Raw genomic sequence first — 21508 nt, 5'->3', positions numbered from 1 at the left:
AAAGGAGCAGTGCAGCAAGACAACCCAAGAATCTTACAGAAGAAGAAACCTTTTGGGCAGAAATCCCCCAAATAAAAAATGAAAGACCTAAGCTGCTACAAAAAAGTGTTTCCATGCCATGATACTAGGGGGTGGGGGAGGGTGGGGTTACTAAGTGCTGACCATGCAGGGTGATCTCTGACTTTGACTCTGACTTTATTTTGAAACTGTAAAGATAATTACATTACTTTTTTATTATTATTGTGTCATCTCTAACTTTTGGAAGTCAGGTGATCTTTGGTGAACTCTCGCGTACTCTTGCTATTCAACTCAGTTCCATTCACTATTCAGAAATTTAGTAGTGCTAAAGTAATGGTATCTGTCAAACGCTGCTGCTGTGTCTCATTAGCCAACTAATCACGGTGGGTAAACAGGCACTGTACAGAAAAGGAACTATATCCTCCTAAATTATTACAAATCTAAACATGGCTCAGACTTTTATAGCCCCTGAATGTGTCGTGTTTTTGTGTTTATATATATATGAGGGCAGTGGAGAGCACGCTGCAGGAAGCCACCTTCATAAAGGCAGTATTGTTGGCACACGGTAACCAGCCCAAAATTGGCCCACCAGGAATTCTCCTGACTCTCCTGATTACCCACTCTGGCATTGTCAGTTGTCAGCGATGAAACGCAGGCACCTGAATGCATCTTGTCAGAGTAAAGTCAGAGTGTGGGATGGGGAGTAATCTGTGCACATACTCACTTTCTAGGAGCACTTTGTAGTCCATAATTCCAGACTGTAGTTCATCTGTTACTTAGCCTCCTTTCACCCTGTTCTTCAATGGTCAGGACCCCACAGTACCACCACAGAGCAAGTATTATTTAGGTGGTGAGCCATTCTCAGCACTGCAGTTATGCTGACGTGGTGGTAGTGTGTTAGTGTGTGTTGTACTGGATCAGACACAGCAGTGCTGTGAGTTCTCACGACTCTCCCGATTACACCACTCTGTCATTGTCAGTTGTCGGCGATCAAACCCAGACACCTGAATGCATCTTGTCAGAGTAAAGTCAGAGTGTGGGATGGGGAGTAATCTGCACACACACTCACACACTAATAGCTGGACGTCATTTTTGATGTTCTTGATATTCTTCACATTAGTATGTGCCGTATACATTTAGAGTAGAATCCAGTGATTTTAACCTGCAGCACTGTGCAAAGGTTTTAGGCACTTGTTTAAAAAACATATCTGTGCAATACGAGCGACTCTGTTTGTAAAAACTCCAGATCACATTAGAACAGATGCACATAAATACATAAATACAGTAAAAGGTTACTAGAATTTCTCATTTCAGAATCAGAATCAGGTATGACATGTCACAAACAAACAAACTGTTAAAGCTATGACACTAAGAGAAAAATACAAAAAACAATAAGTTAAAAAAGTACTAAAAGTAATAAAGTGTTCTAATAAAGCTATTATGTACAGATATAATTATATAAATATTTACAAAAAATTAACATCTGTACAACTGTGCAAATAATCATAGTGTAAATGATATGTATGTTATGTATCAGTCCTGTGTTGCAGTGAGATTTCGAAGCTTAGTTATAGATTAGGTGAATAGATTAGGGTGTGAGGTGTCCATTGTGTTTTAGGAGTGCTATAGCTCTGGGAAAGTAGTGGAATGCAGTTGAGATCTTAGCTGCTAGCTTGCTAGTTTGAAGATCCAAGCTTGGTGCCAGTGTGTGGATTTGTTAAATTCATCACCAGCTCACCTGATTTAACATCATTAAACACCCCTTTACCCAACCAGTAAATCAGGTGTGGCCTCAGTGTTAGAGTTAGGGTAAGGGATAACCTGAAACTATGTGTGATATTAAACTACTATACAATATTATCTGAAGGTGATATTGTAAAACTGGTTAGAGGAACTTGTATACAGTCATATTCGAGAATAGAGAGCGCTGTGAATGCTCTGCTTTTCAGTTTTTTCTTGCTTTTCATAAACAAAAGAATTGTGAAGTGAGTGAAGCTTATACAAGTACATGCCACACTTTCTTGATCATTGACTTTATGTGTTGCTGTGTTTCTCTATTTCTTGCAGGGCCCACACATGCTTTAATCGTCTGGATTTGCCTCCATATCCCTCATACACCATGCTGTATGAGAAACTGCTGATCGCCGTGGAGGAGACCAGCACTTTTGGTCTGGAGTAAAGAATTGTGGGACACCTAAGAGACTATATTTTCTAAACTTACTGTAATTTCATTTTCAGTGACTCCGTCCTCAAGAGACTGCTATTTTATACTGAAATGCATCTGAGGATTTATTTGAGAGTATGTGAAGTTTTATTTGAGATTAATTGAAACTGCATGAGTATATTGTACATATTGTACTACTGTGGGGTTGGGGAAGGGAAGAACTAAGACATGTAGTTAAAACCTGCGTCCAGCCTACCGACTGTTCCCTCGCTACTGCTCATCTGCGGCGCCATTGTTACTGAAGAGGCATTGCTCATTTTCCTGATATACTGTTATTGTGCATGGGGGACAAAGCCCACTTAACAGGAGCTTCACCGATGGCCTGCAGCTTCATTAGAAGAAATGGCATTCGTTGACAAGGTTGTTTTATAGGCAAAGCCCTACGAACCTTCATACTTGTACTAGAAGTTACTCTTCTTTGAATGATGCCAAAGAGGAGTTCAGATGATCTCCAGTGGCCAACAGAGGAGACGTCGCAAAATGCTTGATGTGGCTCACTGAAATTCTGCCAAGGGTAGTTTTAGTTTAACTAGCTTATTATCTAGAATCTGAAAAACGGTATACATGCAATCACTGTGACCTTAATAATGATCAAAGCTCAATGGATGACTGCCTTGAGTAGCAAAAATCAGGCAAGACAACTCAGTTTTATCAATTAGGCAAACAGCAAGGCATCATTCTTGCCTTGGTGGAAGCCCTAAAGAGCAGATGTGATGAAGCACATCCTCCTGAAACTCTGCTGTCTCAGTGCTCTATAAGTAGTTACAGACTTTACAGAAAGCCTGTTGAGCCAGGTGATGTAAGCGATTTTACATTAGGCCCAGATTAGCAACTCAGATCACCTCACAGTGCTCTGCAGCCAGAGCATGTACTCCCACCTCCAGAACAACACAGTGGATGTTTTCACAGCACTAGTTTTTTGAAAGGTCAGGGATGTCCATCAGAAGATTTAGATACACAGCAGAAGCTAGGATTTGTCCCCACAATTCTGTGTCAATCTCATATGAGATTTCCCAGATTCCCACTGAACACTGCACTGGTGAAGAACCAGCAGTGCTATCCTAAGACAAGTGGCCAACTGATTGATAAATATACACAGTCTTTATTAATGTATCACCACAAACACAAGGGGAATGTTTGGGTGGTGGGTCATTCTCAGCACTGCAGTGACACTGACATGGTGGTGGTGTCTTAGTAGTGTGTGCTGCACTGGTACAAGAAGATCAGACACAGCAGTGCTGCTGGACTGAGAACAGTCCACCAACCAGGCAACAGCGGAGCAGCATCCTGTAAGCACTGATGAAGGACTGGAGGATGACCAACACCTACAAGCTGTGCAGCAACAGATCTACAAGGTGGACTGAGAATGCTGAGAATGACCCACCACCCAAATCGTAAAGTGAAATTCTTTGGAAATTAATAAATTAACAACAAGCATTCATACTTATTTAAAGCAATATCCATTACTGAGACTACAATATTAATATTAAGCCCTGTACTTATTGAGAACTAAGAAATCTGTAGTATGACAACAGACCTTCACTAATCCAGCCTCTTATTTACCTGTAAGTATGTATGCCTATTGCAGATATTACTGTACTTATTTTTGTACATCATGTTTGTGTGTTTTATATGGTTTAACTGGAAAGCTACTGTAAAGTGTTGAGTCATTTCTTTAATTACGTGATTCCTTTCTTTTAATTAATGCTGTTCGAATGCCTGACTATGACTGTGATGATTATTATTATTTCTATTTTGAATGATTTGTCAATGCCTTGTTTGTGTATTTGTATACACAGTAACGTTGTTGTTATTTTGAAAGGGACCATTAATGGGGAACACGCAGGCGTTAATAATGTTAACCCTATTATTGCTTATGACAGTTTTTCTTTTCCTCAACTCCAGCTCTTGGGGCCTGTACCACACTGTGCAATGTCAGTAGTTTTTCTGCGCCTGGGTCATGTGAATAGTTAATAATCACAGCCTTCTTGAGCTGAATCAGGTGTTTTTAGAGCAAGAAAAACCTCTGAACCTGTGCAGCAGGACTACGGAACTGGAGTTGAAGCACTGATCTAATCTAATGCACTGAATGATTTCAAAATGTAAAGACACTAATGTATCTAAATTGTATTCAGACCAGATCCTTATAAATGAACTTCCACCATTCAGCAGTGCAGAGCTTGCCTGTGCTTCTTCTGTGTTCACATCAATGTGTTTCATCATCAATGTGCCCTTAGTTTCGTTCGAGCCATATCAATATCGATATCTGTAGCTGTAGTTATCACAGTTTCATAGAAATAATGAGAGCCGGAAGTGCATTTAGGATAAAGCATGTTTAAATAACAAGCGGAACGAGGTTAAAAGGCCACTTTAGCATCTGGTGCACCATGAAACACTGTGCTGGGAGTTTTTTTTTATATGAAGTCACAACTGTTGATTTGCAGATCTGGCTTTATTACTATTTTTATGTATACTTATATAGTTAAAAATGATATGTGTGCTGAAATCTTTCCATTTTTTTATTCCCAAAAGCTTGGTACCCAATATATACAGCATATCCACTAATGTCAGAATCTTTGCTCTTCTTCCTTCTGTCTTTCCCGCGCTCTTGCAAATTATTATTCCTGAGGTAGTTTGTAACCCTTAAAGTGCCCCCTCTACCTGGCCTGTGATTTCAGTTCATCATAGGTTCCTTTAAGCAATTGATGTAAGATCTGAAAATGAAATCACTCACTGGGAAAGCTTCAAGGCTGCTCGTATGCTGGTGCACCGTTTAAGTCTAGAAGGTGGTGAACTGTTTCACTGTACAGCTTTGCTTGCACAATCATAGTCTTTGCTGTGGAAACCTTACCTGCAACATCTAGACAAGGCAGATATATCTATATATCATCACTCGTATGCAAAAAAACAAAAAAACATTAACTCTTATCTCCAAAATTGCAACTTTACAGGAGAAGGAAAAAAAAAAACTACTTAACTTTCAATGGAGCATTTCTATTGGTCCATTCATCATTCATGACCCAATGTGAAGAACAAGATTAACAGATTAACATTGAGTCAAAAAGTAAAAATGGCAAAAATGGAGATTGGACAAGGTTATAAATTTATACCACCTACACACACACACACACACACACACACACACACACATTATTATTTTTATTCCTGACACCTTCTATAACCCTCAGCATGCCCCTGATACACAGTTTATGCTTCATATCACTTCATCATATCTGCACTTTACATGTGAATAAAGATTTATAGAATATTAATACAGTAGATGCATCACTGGAAAGAGGACGGTGGTGTGATTGCCATTACCCTTCTAACCAGCAGGGGGCTTTCACCGCCCTGCGCTCCCATCACCATTAAGCCATTTTAGCCATTTTAATTTTACATAATAATAAAACACGCAGGCTGTGTGTTTTATTATTATGTAAAATAATTAAACAATGTCTTATAATCCACCTCAAAACTCTTAAAGACCGAAGTTTAAAGCCAGTTTAAATGAGGAGTCATTGGAGTTTGACACCTTGGCTCGGCGCCTGCAGGGGAACCCCGATCACGCAAGCCCCGCCCCTTTTGGCTGCGCCGCTTGTCAATCAATGTCGTTACCACGGTGACGGAAATCAAAGTGAGCGTTGCTGCTCGGAGAGGGAGACGGAGAGGCAGGCTGCTGGAGCTGGAGCTGGAGCTGGAGCTGGAGCTGGCTGACCGCTGGTGCTCACTACGAGTCTCACTCCCGAAGATGAACGTCCCGGTGGCCGCATTTTTATAAGCTTAGCTACATCTCGGGTCACAGCGGTTGTTAGATAGCTAGCTTAGCTTAGCTACATAGTTCTGTAAAGTTAGTGCTAGCTAGCCAACGGACTGTTCCAGCTCGTCTGGCTGACTCGGTCCAACACACAGCCAGCGAGTGAGAGTGTGTGTCTGTGCTGTGCTCTGCTTTGCTCTGCTTTGCTGTGCATTAACGTTAAAAGTCCGCCGTTATGATCCCCGACTGTCCGGCGAGGAGCCGAGCTCAGGCCAGCCACAGCCGCTCTGGGTTACTCTGCGAGGTCAGGAGCACCATCAGGAGCGAGCCCTTCTCCGACCACTACAGCCTCATCCCCGGCAAGGAGCTGGGCAGGTATGCAGACAAGCAGCTCAGCCTGTGCTGTCTAGCTCTGGGCACCTTCTGTGTAGCCTGGGTTAAAAAAAACCTGGATAATTCAACTGTTGCCTTGTTTTCAGAGCTCATCCAGCTCATCCAGCTCATCCAGCTCTTTAAAGCCCTCAACTGCTATGGTTGCTGGTAGTGCCAGGATTGAGTTGGGTTCAGCAACACAGCTGAAGTTTGCAAGACCTGCAATTGACTCATTTGAAGGCAGGCAGGCTCTGTATCTTTTTGGGCTTTTACTGTGCATTATCATTATCATCAATCTCTTGTGTTTCAGAGCTCATCCAGCCCGTAAAAATGCATCAGCATGTGTGCTTCTGAATAGAGGTCAGTCCTGATGCTGCCAACAAGTTCAGATGTTTGCGAGACTTGCTTGAAGACTGGGATGAGCTGAAGTCACTCACTCACTCAAAGGGAGTCTGCCGTGAAGGACTTCCAGGACTTTCAGGACTTTCAGGACTTTCGCCTAAACAAATTCTCCACTTTGTCTCTGTCGTCTGTTTTCAGGGCTCCTCCAGCTCATCTCAGCCTTCGAGCAGGTCTCGCAAGCCTCTTGTCATGTGAGTTGGTGAACGCAGCTTAGTCCCGATACTACGCTGAAACGGTTGAAACGGTCGGCTGTTTATCTCTGTGACCAGTTGTAGACTGTTGGTTGAGTGATAGCAGCTGGCTTTCAGTGCAGTAGGTCAGGCTGACCTGTCTATTTGTGATCTAGGATATTATATGATCATTTGACTCTTTGTGCTTTGTGTTGTCCTTAGTTGTCCCAAAACCAGTTTGTTCTGGGGATGAAATTCAGGTCTTAAGAAGCACTTTCTTAAAAATAATTCAAAATATTTAATAATACATAACCAATGTAACATCACGATACTGCAGACTGTGAATTTGCAATAGTTTCATAAGTTTTGGTCAAAAGTACTGTCAGAAACTAGCACAATAATTACGATATGCAGTGTGATACTAAATCTATTTAGGGATTGGTGGGTCTTCTTTAAATATCCACAGTAATTTTCATAAAATATATGATCTAATTATCATAATAATGACACAATCACTATGTAGGTACGTATGTGTATATATAAGTATGGTGCATGTTTTGTATCTGGGTATTAGTCTTGACTTTTCTGGTGGACGGTATCTTTGGGCTCTAGTCAAATTACCCTAGCTAGGGATATAGTCAGAGTGTACATAAAGCTTCTGTAAGTCACTCTGGATAAGAGCACCGGCTAAACTCCATAAATGTAAGTGTAAATATTGTAGAACGCATTGAATTGAAAAATCGGGGTATCTCACTGTAACTCGTGGGGATTGAGAGATTATTATTAATGTTTTAAATCTAATGCAGTTATGTGAACCATCTGCACTAGACAGCATGTTCATGGTACGCATTGAAGTCCTTCTACATCCCAGATCTGGTCTCGTCGGAAGATCATTCAACAACATAAATGTTATTTTTCTTTGTTCAGATCTCTTCAGAACATCCTGAGTATTAAATGCTGGAATCAGTATCGTGAATCAGTATCGTGAATCAGTATCGTGAATCAGTATCGTGAATCAGTATCGTGAATCAGTATCGGATTGTGGGCTGAGTTTATCGTTACACCCCTATTCTATTGCCTGAGCTCACAGCACCACCACCACCACTACCACTAAGTGATTCCTCTGCTGCTGGGTTTGTATACAGCTTCAGACTGGCTTTAGAGGTTTGTTGCCCCTCTGTGACTTGTAAATAATGATCTGTGTCCAAGAAATTGGACCCCAAATGGCATTGCACGTCTAGTATCCCGTTTCTGTTACAAACATTGCTTTGTACACAGCGCAGTAAGTGCAATCAGAAACCTTCACTGACTCACAATGAGGTAATAAACATCTGATTTCTTGAGGCATCTGAACTGTTTGTTTTTCTAGAGGAAACTTTTCGGACTGATAAACGAAGCAGCTTCAAATATCTGACCACAACCCCCAGCAGTCAGAAGGCAAGTACAGCCTCGTACAGCTAAATAGTCTGGATTCATTTAAGCATTTGCTGAAGTGATTGCCTGTGACGCAGTGTTGGCAGGTGTTTCAATGGTCAGGAATGTCGCAGGGTCACCTGAAGAGCTGACGGAAGCCCTGCCGGTGACATTAAAGAAAACCACTTGGGAAAAGAAACCCAAAATGTGCCATTTTGTATCAAAGGGAGGGGGAACGCACTTTGCTGGGGCGTTGGTAACTGGTTCAGAGCACTTCATGGCTTTCAGTGGCAAAAAACAGGCCACTTTGAAGACCCCCGGTGAAGGTCTGTGAAGCAACCTTCTTTAGGTTTGGTGTCTGGTGTAGTTAAAAGATGAAATGCACATATAGCAGTTTCACATCAATAATTCTGAGTACAGTCATTTGTTTATTTAGTGCTACACTACCTGCAGTAATTTGGCTGTATTCGGCTCTCTTTGTTAAGAAACGTGTGTGTGGTCTTTTTTATTACGATATCCACACAATGCACACTGTAGCATTTATCACAGTAATGTTAAAAAAAAGGTCATATTGTCCAACCCTGTCTTCCCTTGAACCCAAAAAAAAAGAGACAGTTTTGCATGCATGGCATTTGAGCTGCATCTACTGGATCATGTGATTTGGGTAAAAATCAAGGCCATTTTAAAGGCCCTCTGCTTAGATATCAGTTTTGTGGCTTTAAGGGTGTGTTGTCAGCCTTCTGGACCTGTGTAGTGTCTTGTGGGTTGTTTTCTGTGCCTGTGAGCTTTAGAAGGCAAAATCTTCATCTGTTCGAATTTCACAGACGAAACCCAGGCCACACATGCTTTTCTGACAATATACAGTTCTATGTAAAACCCCAAGGCAGCCAAGAAGGTGGTTTACAGCTAAGTAAGAGGAATCTGTTGTTTTGGGGCCTGTTTTGGTAAAGTCCTTGGTATGTAGGTTAGGAGAACCTGACTAACGAACAGCTGGCTAAAATTCTGCTTAGCTGAAGGTAAAACTGGAGGAAGGATAAACACGTGAGGAGTTTGCTTGCAAGCATCCTGAACATTACCTGGCTGTGCTGTAGACCTCCTGGTTTGCCCATCTTTCAGTGCAGTTTCCCAAAGGTAAACTTGAGCAGCTAAAGCAGGCCATGAAGCAAGCATCCTGATTGGATCCCTTGGACATGTGTTTGTTTGGTTGGCCATGCACGTGTGGAGACAACCTCCTTCTGAACTTAATGGCTGCAGTATGGGGTTTCAGCGCCTGCTAAAGGAATTGGGATGGTTCTTTGTTTTCCCTGGAAAATAACATTAGCCTATTTTTAGGCCGTAAAGAATGTGCTCAGATGTGAAAGCAATTTAATAATCGGTCATGTGCTTTCAGTAGGGAATGGATCATGGATCTGTTTCCCAAACAGTTCCTCAGGTGAAAGAGAAAATATTACATACAACATGGAAAGGTTTGTAGATGTTTGTTTGAGCTCTCAGTATGTACAATTTGGTTTTCACAGCATGAGGCGACATCCATACAGAACTACCGTTAACAGGAGCTTGGGTCAAGCAGATTTGGGTCGGTTTTAGTTTACTTTCTATCAAATTGCACACAGCATTCTCACTGAAACTCTACAACTTGTCCATCTGGTTTGATGGTTTAGTAAGCTGGTCCCTGGTGAGAAAGAAGGAAGAAAATGTTAAACTGTCTGGATTCCTTTTGGGCCCAAAGGGATTAGGCTAATTGACATATTTACAACCAGACTACAAAAGCAACAGTAATGTGCAAAGTTGTTAAGAACCTCAGTTAATGTTTTTGCCGATACTGAGACTCACCTCAAGCAGATTTATGGTGTCCCAAGAATGTTTGGTATTTTGTCAGGCCTGGAATTTACAAGGCAGGCATGGTAGCATTAGCCTTTGGTAAACCTGGTGTTGGACTACAAAGCCGCATTGCCAAAAGCTTAGCAAAACAAGAACTGATTACTCCAAACATTGAGACTGATTAAGATTATCACAGTCCAATCCAAAGGCTTCAGGAATTTGAGATGTCATTGCCAAGCTTCCTTGGATGTTTTTCTGTATGTTTATTCACAGAATTCATCGTCATTTCACAAGCCACTGATCTGTACCGATCTAACGTTCCTGCCCTGCCGTGATGAATCCCACTGAATGCAAAGTGTGAGGTGAAATGAGAGAGTGTGTGTGGTTTCTAGATGCACAAATATGGATAATTGCAGGGCTGCCACACTGCGTTCCACTCCTGAGGGAACACCCAGTTCTGTCAGATCAGATTCAGGACTCTGCTGTTGTGTTGTCTGAGGCCAAATAACTCAAAGAAAACCAAATGACTGCTTTGCTTGACGTGTGTGGAAATTGGGAATGTGCTATGTACGTCATAGAATAGACGAGCATTAATTCAATCTAAGATAAGCCTTTATTATAAAATAATGAGGATCATTTTGTCTCCAAACATTTTAGCAAGCTTTTATGCAGCCATATTCCTATAATGCAAGTCACATGTTCAGTTGAAGCCTCTTGTCTGAAGTTGTGTTGGTGCGTTAGCCTACCACCACTTACAGTTTAGGTCAAATGACAATGATGCATTTTGTTAGGGATGAGCAATATGGTATGGTGTTATATATAATACACACACACAGACGGGCTTTTTCCCCATCCCTGTTTTTAACAACCTCACCCATTTACCTTCTCAGTGCATTATCGACATCAGGAAAGGCAGTTATCGTACAAGCCAGTCCTAATTGAATGCTTACTTGTATTACTTTACTTTATGCCTAAAGGGGTAAACACTCACTTAGCACTTGATTATGAACTCATTCATCAGTTATCTAATTAGCCAACAGTAGTAATCAGTAACAGCATGGCATAAAATCAGCAGATGTGGGCCAGCAGCTTTAGGCAATGTTCATCATCCGTCAGAAATGTGATTTTTACAGATTTTGAGCATGACCTCATTGTTGGTGCCAGAAGGGCTGGTTTGCGTCTTTCTAGAACTACTGATCCCCTATTTTCAGCACAGCAGTCTCTAGAGTTTACTTAGAATAGTGCAGTAAAGAAAAAAACACCCAGTTAGACAGCTCTGCAGTTGGGGTGAATAGAGAATGTCCAGATGGCTTGAGAAAGAAAGGCTACGGTAACTCAGATAATTAGTTTGGACAATTGTGATGAGTGGAAAAGCGTATCAGAATACACATGTTGAAGCCTGGGGCGGATGGACTACAACAGCAGAAGACCCATCGGGTTCAACTTCTGTCGGCCAAAAACAGAAAGCTAAGGCTGCATCAACTGGACAGCTGAAGACGAGGAAAACATAACCTGGTCTGCAGAATCTCGATTTCTCCTGAGGTACACAGATGGTAGGATCGGAATATGGCACCAACATCATGAATCCGTGGTCCCAACCTGCCTTGTGTCAACAGTCTAGACTGGAGGAGGTGGTTTGATGGTGTAGGGAGTGTTTTCTTGGCACACTGTTGGTCCGTTAATGCAATGAATATCTTAAATGCCACAGTCTATATGAGTATTGTTGCTGACCCTGTACATCCCATGATGCCACAATTTACACATCTTTTAACAGCTGCTTTCAACATGAAGCTGAAGTTGTCTCAAACTGATTTCATGAATAGGACAATGAGTTCAGTGTTCTTCGCTGGTCTTCCCAAATCTGAATCCAGTCTGAGTCTTATTCTTTCTCTTTTTCAATGTTTAAATGAAAATAATTAGTGGCTGCTCCGTTGCCTACATTTTAGAGCTGTCACCAGTCCTGTACCAACTATACCGGCCTCAATTTCCACTTGACAGCATTGCCTGGAGAATTCCCCCAGATAAGTCATCCTTCCATTTCTGGAAGGGGAGTGTGTTTCACATACAAGTCAGTAGTTCTCATCTTGACAGTCATGACAAGGTGCGATTTGCTACTTTTTTCCTTTGCGCGTTGGGTGCAACCGATTAGCTTTCCACTACTTGTTCTAAATAGAGACGTCTTAGCGGAACCCATGACGGTTTTCGAGCCGTCATGACCATTCGAGACAATGACAATTGCATTGCTTCACGTTTCCACAAATGACTCTAGGGCTGATGAGAACAGGCCAGAGCTGATGCGGCCCATTCTTCAATAATGGTTGCTAGAAATGATTTGAGTTCATCGAAAAATAAGAAGATTCACAAGACTGACAGAATCTGATGAGTGACGTATTGTCTAGCTAGAATGTGAGGAATATTTCTCATGTGTTCACACTGCATTACAGAGGTCATCTGACCCCCCTGGCTATTCATAAAAAGAAGAATCTCTGTCATCTTTAATTAAGGTCAGACACTCCAGAGTTATTTGGGAGGGCTTTGTTTACTGCGCATACTCCTCCTGTCCTGGCCATCGTCTAAAGCAGCGTGTCAGCTGCTAAAAATGTCTCGCCCTCCTCTCTAAATCTCGGGGCCGCTGTGTGGGGTTCCGTCTCTGGATGGGGCTTGAGAGCCTGTCGGATGTGTGTAGTGTGGTCCCTTTCACTTACGCCACAGGCCCCCCTTTTTCTTTCCCTTGTTCCCCATCGCGTTTCGGAACCCCGGCCTTGCACCCTCGTTCTTACAGAAAGGATCTCTGTCTCGGGCCTGACAACTGAGAAGGATACCATGACATCATTGCTCCACTTCTCAAGTTGTTTGGGTCTCAGGCCCCAATGGCAACATCTGAGATGCACCATGGCAACTGGAGCAGGGTGATGAAGGGGAGGGTGGCTGTGTGAAAAGCCAAGTTTGTTTTTGAAGCCTGTTGATGAGCTCCCCCTTGCCGAGGATCAGAGAAAAGGCTATGACGCCCTTCGCTGAGAAGCTGAATCCGCCACGCTAAACTTATTCTCGGCAGCCGACGCTGTCTGATTATGTTTATTCAGCTTCCTGTCTGCAGCTGACCTTTAGACCAGTTGTCGGCAAAAACATGGACATAGAGAAATCTGATATTTCAGACTCTGTTGACTCTGCAAAGCCTAATCCTTTCGTTTTATTTGAATGATTAACTACAGTTTCAGCCTGCTGTTGAAGCTTTACAGCTCGCTTTACTGTTCTCCTGAGAACAGTGGCACTGGAGTTCACCTTTGAGACAAAGCATTTGTGTGTCTCTGCCACTGCATAGCAAGCAGACCCCGGGTCTGTTTTTGTGCACGATCGCCACCGTGTAACGAAGAGCGAGAGGTGCTGAAAGGACAGTCACGTCTGAAGAACTTTGCACAGGGACACTGATGAGGTAATGCACTTTCCCAAGGTATTCAGAAAATGTCTGCCTCTGTGCCCGGAGACCATGTGAATAGGCGCCTCTTACTCTACGCTGAGGTCACATGTCAGAGTTCATTATTCCCCCATGTCATAGCTACAGAGTAAACAGGCCTCTGGTTTCAGTCTGGGAGCCCCCCCCCCGTCCCCCCTCCACACTTTCTGAAAAGGATTTTAGCCATACCTTAGTTAATGTTCCTCAAATGAGGTGCTTTTTGCTCCAGTCACAGTGGCTGCAGTTAGGGATCTCCTATAAGAAAAGCAGCACTTTAACTGAAGTGCTCGCCTGTAACTTGTACACCAGCAAACTACATGGCTATTAGGCTAAAAGGCACTCTCACTTGGTCACCAGCCAGTGAAATTCCACCTCCGCTCCACTCCACTCACTCCTTAATATTTGATTAGCTATCTAAACATGATGGAAGTGGTTTTTCTTTTTGGCGCTTTTCTCCATAGATAAATGAGCTTTTGTCATACCTACGATATGTCTTTGTTTGACTGGGTCCAGATACGTTGATGTAGACGGGTTATTTTTTTCCGATTGTTGAAGGTTAATGGTTGTACTTGAGAGGTATTTAGATTTGTTGGTTTCTGCTACTGTTGCTGCTTCCCTTCCAGTGTCCATGAAGTAGACAGATTTGCCAGTGGTAAGAACCCCAGAGCATATGGCCTTCACTGTTGGTGAACATCTTGAGGGAGCACTTCTTTAGATTAGACTGCGGGAACTCTCAAACTCTTAGAAAACGCAGATGTTTGTTGTTTTAATGAAGAAGGGAAGGAGTAGTAGATGTCGAAGTGGACATGATTAATGAGAAACTAGGTACAGTTTAAATTCAGTAAGTCTGAACGTCTAGATTCTTCTAGATCCTTCTTCACCTTTTTACTGCTGAGACCAAATTATTAGTGTGTGTCAGGGCTAGTCATTTTCTAATTACTATATAGGTTCATACATTGTTTAGTCTGTGGCGGTTTAGTAAGTAAAGGGAACAGATGGTCTAAGGTGGAGCTCCTTGAGCCAGGTGGATCAGTGCCCCACCTGACCCTGTGGAGGCTTTCCACAGTTCTGTCGCAAACTCTTCAGAAGGGATTGTAGACCCAACTCCTCAAAGTCTAATAGAATTCATGGTTAATTCTTAATTAATAAACATTGCCAACATATTTTTCAGCTGGTGGGGCTTTTGGAGATGTCCCACTTAAGTCCCAGTTGACTGGTTGCTTCTCTCTTGTCAACAGGTTGCTTGCCCAGTGACACGAGCTTTTCTCTAGCAGGTGTGAATGAGAAGTCCTTCAGCTGGATGGTGTCAAAATGTCACCATTCTGACGTCAAGTCTCTAACACATCCCTGTCAGAGGATCCTTATCTAGCCTCAATCTTGCAGAGTCCATCTGTCAGCATCTTTAAAAGTTGCAGTGAGATTTACTGTCCCCTATTGATCTCCTTTACCTAAGAGTAGGGGTCAGCGCTCTTGTGTCCGTTTGAAAACAGTCTGTTAACAGGAGATGGGGACTGGTTGGAGGAGACATTAATATTAGAGGTTGACAGATGGGCTCCTTTTGCAGATAAGAATTGTATGTGTACAGTAATCTCATACCTCATGCTGTAAATTCACAAAGATATACGTTATCTTTCCTTTTAGGAACATCTAATGGGCTCCTGCTTGGGATTCCTGTATTAATTAAGAGAAGAAAAGGGAGTTTTGGCTCCTGGCACGTGGAGCGAACTGGTACCTTGGCTAGGCGCCCTTTCTATATTAAACCCATTTTCTCCTTGGATGTGTGCCACTTCAGCGCGCGCGTGTGTGTTGTCTTTAGCTTGTTACACGAAACTTGAGCCAGGAGCTAAAACGGTGCAGTTCCCAAACAAAAGTGCGAATGTGTCCAGACCAGACTTTATGACTGGACAGAGTTTGCATAGTGTGGCCTGTGCACTGCAGTAACTGGACCAATTAGCTTTTTCCAAACGCATCAAGACAGAAAGATCATGCGAGCGTTGCTTTGAACACTTTTTTTTTTTTTTCCCTCCCCTTTCCTCCTCCCAAGGATGCTTTTGGGCAACTTACCACAGACCATCTGCTCTCAATGCGACTGCAGTCTCGCTTAGACAGTGACCCAGCCATCAACCCCAGAGCTGCACATGAAAGCCATCTCTTTCAGGGTGTTGTCTGTGTGAGGCCGCAGGCTTTGCGAATTGTGCTGACGCCGCTGCAGAGCAAGGCTGCTGGCCATTTTCAAAGGCACCAGAGGCACAAAGTCTCGAGCTCAAAATCACAGACCATCCTTCCAACGGGCTTAAGGCTTCACTCCCAGTCACTCTGTGCCGGTTAACCGCAGTTCATATAAGAATGCTCCACGAAAATACAGCCGTATCTGCCCAAGCATTTACAGTGTTGGAGTGAATGATACCTAAAATGTTGTATTTGATGATATGTTTTGTTCACTTCTTGCACAAATGTCATTAAAGGGCCTATATCCTTTAATGTCCCTCCATTTTATATTTTCCCTTGAGGTCCACTTAAAAGGTTTATGCAGTTTCATGTTCGTGAAATGAGCATAATTCATTTTTACACAACCTCTCTTTTTTTCTAGAAATGAAACTAGCTGGTTCTGTTACTGAGCGTTAGGTAAAGCAGCTATAAGATAAATAAAGCTGTGGTCTGATTGACCACCCTGTATTTTAATGGAACTCCTTTAAAAAGCACTTGGAGCTAAAATGCTCATGAGAATATGAAAGGGTGGAGCTACACTGTGGTAGGATGAATAGGTGGAGACATGTAAATGGGTTGATTGATTTTCATAACTGATTCTGAGTAGGTGGCTTTTTTATTTGTTTATTGTTTTCTCTTTAGTCTAAATAGTGTACATTTTACTTTTGAACTGTTTTATAAAGACTGGACAAGGCATACCAAGGGGAAAAATTGAGAACCATTGTTTTTAGTGGAGGTAAACGCACCTGTGCAATGCTGTGCATTAACTTCGAGGACTGCTCAGTTCCTCATTGCGCCAGAAATGATACCATAGAAATCAGTAATATATGACTTGTGACTTGAAATTTACTGTAAATATTGTAATATTCAAATTTTCAGTATTCACTTGGAGTAGGCGGGCTGTGTGCAGCTTATTGACGTCACGTCTAGCTCTCAAGAAACTTGCTTATGGGTTAGAAGCTGATCAGCAAAGTGGAAAAATGCCCAGAACTATGAAAAGCACTGAGCTGAAATGCCCCTGATAGCTGCAGTAAGAATGGGTGTCGATAAACAGTGGTAGGTTGAATAGACGGGGATATTTAAATCAGTTGGGCAGCATATTAATCTGTCTTTGCAGCTTAGTCTCCATAAATGATCTAAACTGACTGAGATGAGAGCAGTATGTTTACTTTTTCATTATTTAAAAAATAAAAAAATAATTTAAAAAAATCTTTTTTTCTGGTCAAACAAAGAAAATGCAGTTTTCTGTGATGGGGGCCCTTCAATTCTTGACACGTTATATGTGAGCTGCATGGCTTTGTTGCTAAAGCTTAACATGAAGTACTAGGAACATTTCACACCAAAGGCAAATTACTCTCACTTGGTGAGCAATAAGTTCCGCATAGCAGTGGTCATGCCTTGAATGGTCAGCCGCAAGCCTCTGTAGCGGCAGGTTTTATGTAAGGAGATTAGAGATGCTCATTCAGACTTGGCATTCATGTTTTTAAGAAGCCAATCTCGAGCAGCAGGGGCCAGAATAGGGCCCTGCTATAGGATTGAAGGTACTCTATAGCAGCGTGGTCAAGGGCAGTGAAAGCCTGTTAGGTTTACAAAGGAGCGGAAGGTGCCATATAGCTCTCGAGTCAGTTAGGCTCAATCACAATGATTTGGCAGGGTCTGCCCAGACTACGTTATGAATGTTGACTATAATTAGCCCTTGTTGCTTTGTTCTGCCTGGTGCTGTCAGGAGACTTGTACACAACTGGATTTTGTTGGAGCCTTGCTAACTATACCTCGCAAAGCAAAGTGTAAACACACAAATCTGCACACACGTGGGAAGACATGCCCCCATGCGAAGAGGGTTTAATACAGTAGGCTCCAGTTTAATATAGGCAGGCACAGTGTTTATCAGATCTTCAGTTTCCAGCAGCATGACTTGTGATTCCCAGTTGAAAATGAAGTCGCTTAATTGAGTCATCATCCAAGAATCCAAATCCCTGAACCCCTTACCATCTCTTTGGGCCAAATGTGCAGTCTAGTGGTTCATAACAGTAGATATTGAGGGTTCATTAGAGGCTCTTAACATTTAACCTATTTATTTGTTAGTTATTATACTTGCTTGTTTAAATTGTTGCATATCTTGTCAAACTATCATGTTTTTTTTTAATATATCGCCACTGTTACGACTCCAGATTGTTCAGATTGGTTGTAAAATTGGGCTTGTATACAACTTTTTGATCAGATGTATTGTTTCTATGTAGAAACATTTCCCTCCAAAGTTTGTGCACCCTTCTTAATTTACTGATGATACAGATACACTTGTAACACCCAACCAACCAGATTGAATACCATAGCAACTACTTGGGGACAGCATAGCAACCACTTAGCAACATGGCAACCACTATGGATACCAAAGCAACTACTTGGGGACACCATATCAACCACTTAGCAACATGGCAACCACTATGGAGACCATAGCAACTGCCTAGCAACACCCTATTAATCAGTAAGCCATACCATAGAAAGCACTAGGAATAGCCTGGAATCTGCGTAGCCATTCTCAGTGTCCTTCAGGAAGCATGCATAGTCCTTCTAGCATGCATATGTTGTAGGAAAGCTTTGCCCACCACCCCATATAAATATATGAACTATGTATTGTCATACATCCAAAACACCCAAGCCATTTAGTTCCCCTTTCCTTCCCCTTTTCACCATTTTAAGAAGTGTTTTTCAAAGGGAAGGGCAGCCCCAGCTGTATGTAGTAAATCTGCCTGCGCTGGACAGAATGGGGCTGAAAATGGGGGAAAGCTTCCTGTGGTGCCTGAAACCCACTCCAGATCTATGACTCTCACATGAGCGCTGTCAGCAACCGTGGCTGCTCAGAGGCCTATATCCAGAGTTGGGAGAATGGATTACCAGTGTGAAAGGACAAAGCACTGTAGTCTACTGCTGTTTAATGAACTAATAATTTATCATAATTGATACTGATTACATTTTTTTTGTAGACCAGCATTCATCTGAGCACAGAACACTGGACTGTAGGTATACAAGGCCCATGTGTGGTAACTTTTATTATGTTTCATTTCAATACTGGCCCTGTTGTTTTGATGCTCCGTTTCCTGCCCTTTATTATTTATGGTGGTATGCAAAAGTTTGGGTACCCCATGATTTCCCGATGGTTTCTGTGAATAGTTAAGCATTTAAAAGATGACCAGACTTCCAAAAGGCATAACGTTAAAGGTGGTACATTTCTTAAACAAGATCTCTTACAGTTTTAACATAATCTGAAAGGAAAAGGGCCTACATCAAAATGTTTGCACATCCTGAATGGTCAGTAGTAGTCAGTAACACCACCTTTGGCAAGTTGTCACTGCTTGTAAACACAGTTTATAGGGAGTTAGAGGTTCTTGTTTGGGGGGAATGCTTTTCATATCACTCAGGCCCGGATGAAAATCTCTGCAGTGGGCTGAAATGACTTTTCCTTTGGGATGGAATGGGAGGAGTCACTGGATTCTCACACTTTCAGGCTGAGTGTAACAAATGCAGGAATTTACCCCGCAGATCTGTGTCAAGTGTGTGCTGTCCCACTCAAACACATTCTGGTGCTAGCGTGTACTGCTGTATTTCAGCTTCCCAACAACAAGGACGGACATAGCCTCCACCAACAGGTCTCTGAGGACAAGCATTAGTTGTGATCACTTCACTGAGCTGGGACTGTGCCGAATGTGTTTAAGAATGGACTGGGTGTTGCTGGCCTAGGGCCAGGGTGAGAAGGCTAGCCCAGGACAGGACTGTGCGATTTGGGATGCCCTCTCTCAATCACTTACCCGAAGTGTCTCATCAGCTCAGCAAACTCTTCCAGGAAGCTAAATCTCCTCTTTGCTTCTCTTGGCTACTCCTGTGTTTAGACTGAGCCTGAGCTAAAGCCCTGTGAGTGTGAGTGGCTCTCTGTGTGTGTATGTGTGTGGAGAACCATTCAGACAGTGTTAATAGTGTGTTTGAGACTCTGGCTTGCTGCATAGTAAATCATTCCTGGATCTGTTTAAGTAGGGATTTGTCCAGTGGCGGCTTTGTCCAGGGTCACCTTCCAGTTCAAAGGAAGTCTTTTTGTCTAGCTAAACATCCAGGCTATCAGGAGGTTATCAGTAGCTTAGGTATGGAAAGGTTAAATTGTTTGTGGTGTATTATAATTTTTTGTTGTTGAATAATTAAAAACAATGTATGTGTGTGGAGAATATATACTGTACTGGGTAGGATCTCCATTTACTCTCAGGACAGCCTCAATTCTTCATGGCATGGATTACATGTACCTTCTTTTGAGATTCTGGTTGATGTTTACATGCTTGCCCCCCACAATTCCTGCAGATTTTTCAGGAGTACTTTTATGCTGCAATTCATGCTTCCATTCTTCCACATCCCAAAGGTGTTGTGTTGAATTCAGATGTGGTGACTGGCAGGGCCACTGAAGAGCATGCTGCTGTGGCATGTAAGTGATTACTGATTTGGTATTACCAGACTCAAAGTGTGCACAAAAAAAATCTATATATTACACCACCACCTTGGGTCCTTGGATTCATGCTGTTGGGGCCCAAGTTTTGACCCTACCATCTGTATTCCTCAGGCTACGTTTCTATAGTCTTCAGCTGCCCACTGCAGCCTCAGCTTTCTGTTCTTGGCTGTTGTAGCCCATCTCTCACAAGGTTAAACATTAAACAACCACATTAATGAGCATAGATGAAATTTGGCATCCGCATTTATCCCATCCGTGCAGTGAACACACACATACACACATACCAGTGAAAAATACACACAGTGGACAGTGAGCACATGTGCCCGGAGCAGTGGGCAGCCATTGCTGCGGCGCCCAGGGAGCAGAGAGGGTGAAGGGCCTTGCTCAAGGGCAAGAGCAGTGGCAGCTTGCCGAGTGCGTGTATCAAACCCACAACCCTGTCATCAATAGCCCGGAGCTCTACCTGCTGAGCTACCACTGCCCCTGTTTAACATTTTGGACATGTTACCATAGCCTTTCTATCAGCTTGAACCATTATGGCCGTTCTCACTTAAGCTCTCGTATCAACAAGGTGTTTCTGTTTGCAGAACTGCCACTCACCATCTCAAACCAGCCTGTCTGGCACCAACAATCATGTCATGCTCAAAATCATGGAGATCACGCAGTTGGCAAATTGGATTGATAATTGTATGAATGAGTAGGTATACAGATTTATCTAATGAATTGCTCAGTGAGTGATTGTACACATTTCAGTGGGGCTGTCCAAAAAACATTTTTATATAAGAGGTTCCCCAGGTGACGTGTGTGTGTGTGTGTGTGTGTGTGTCTTTTAAAGATGTTATTCTAAAAGTGGGTCACACCACAAAGTGAGGGCTCAATTGAGTGGAAAACGTGAGGACTTCAGCTGGGGATGATTTCATTCAGTAAAAATGCCAGCAGGACAAAGAATGTTCAGCCCTCATGATGGCAAGTGTGCCATCCTTAGACATCTAACAACCCCCACTACGCACGCACATACACATACATACACACACACGCACGCACGCACGCACATACCCTTTCATCACTCTCAGGCTTTCCAGTTCGAGGCCCTTCTTTCAGTGACATGAAAAGAAACCTTGAACAAAGTGTATGTGTGTGTGTGTGGGTGTGTGTAACACACAATAGCTAATGGGATGCAAGG

At 42.6% G+C, this 21508-nt stretch overlaps 2 protein-coding genes across 4 annotated transcripts in view; both read left to right on the top strand.

Moving 5' to 3' along the window:
• The window catches only part of hecw1a (HECT, C2 and WW domain containing E3 ubiquitin protein ligase 1a), a 99976-nt gene extending 95570 nt beyond the window's left edge, over positions 1–4406 (top strand). For both annotated transcript variants that reach the window (XM_072679384.1, XM_072679385.1), the window contains one exon: positions 2086–4406. In XM_072679384.1, coding sequence (XP_072535485.1) covers positions 2086–2197 — 112 coding nt within the window. In that variant the 3' untranslated portion in view covers positions 2198–4406. The remainder of the gene's footprint in view (positions 1–2085) is intronic.
• A 1492-nt stretch (positions 4407–5898) lies between these two features.
• stk17a (serine/threonine kinase 17a) overlaps positions 5899–21508 on the top strand; it is a 34377-nt gene continuing 18767 nt past the window's right edge. For both annotated transcript variants that reach the window (XM_072678713.1, XM_072678712.1), the window contains exon 1: positions 5899–6371. In XM_072678713.1, coding sequence (XP_072534814.1) covers positions 6232–6371 — 140 coding nt within the window. In that variant the 5' untranslated portion in view covers positions 5899–6231. The remainder of the gene's footprint in view (positions 6372–21508) is intronic.

This window comes from Salminus brasiliensis, chromosome 5 (genome assembly GCF_030463535.1).
Source record: "Salminus brasiliensis chromosome 5, fSalBra1.hap2, whole genome shotgun sequence".
NCBI classification, from domain to species: domain Eukaryota; kingdom Metazoa; phylum Chordata; class Actinopteri; order Characiformes; family Bryconidae; genus Salminus; species Salminus brasiliensis.
Note: the sequence above shows the minus strand (reverse complement) of the source record. Positions and strands in the feature narration are given on the sequence as shown.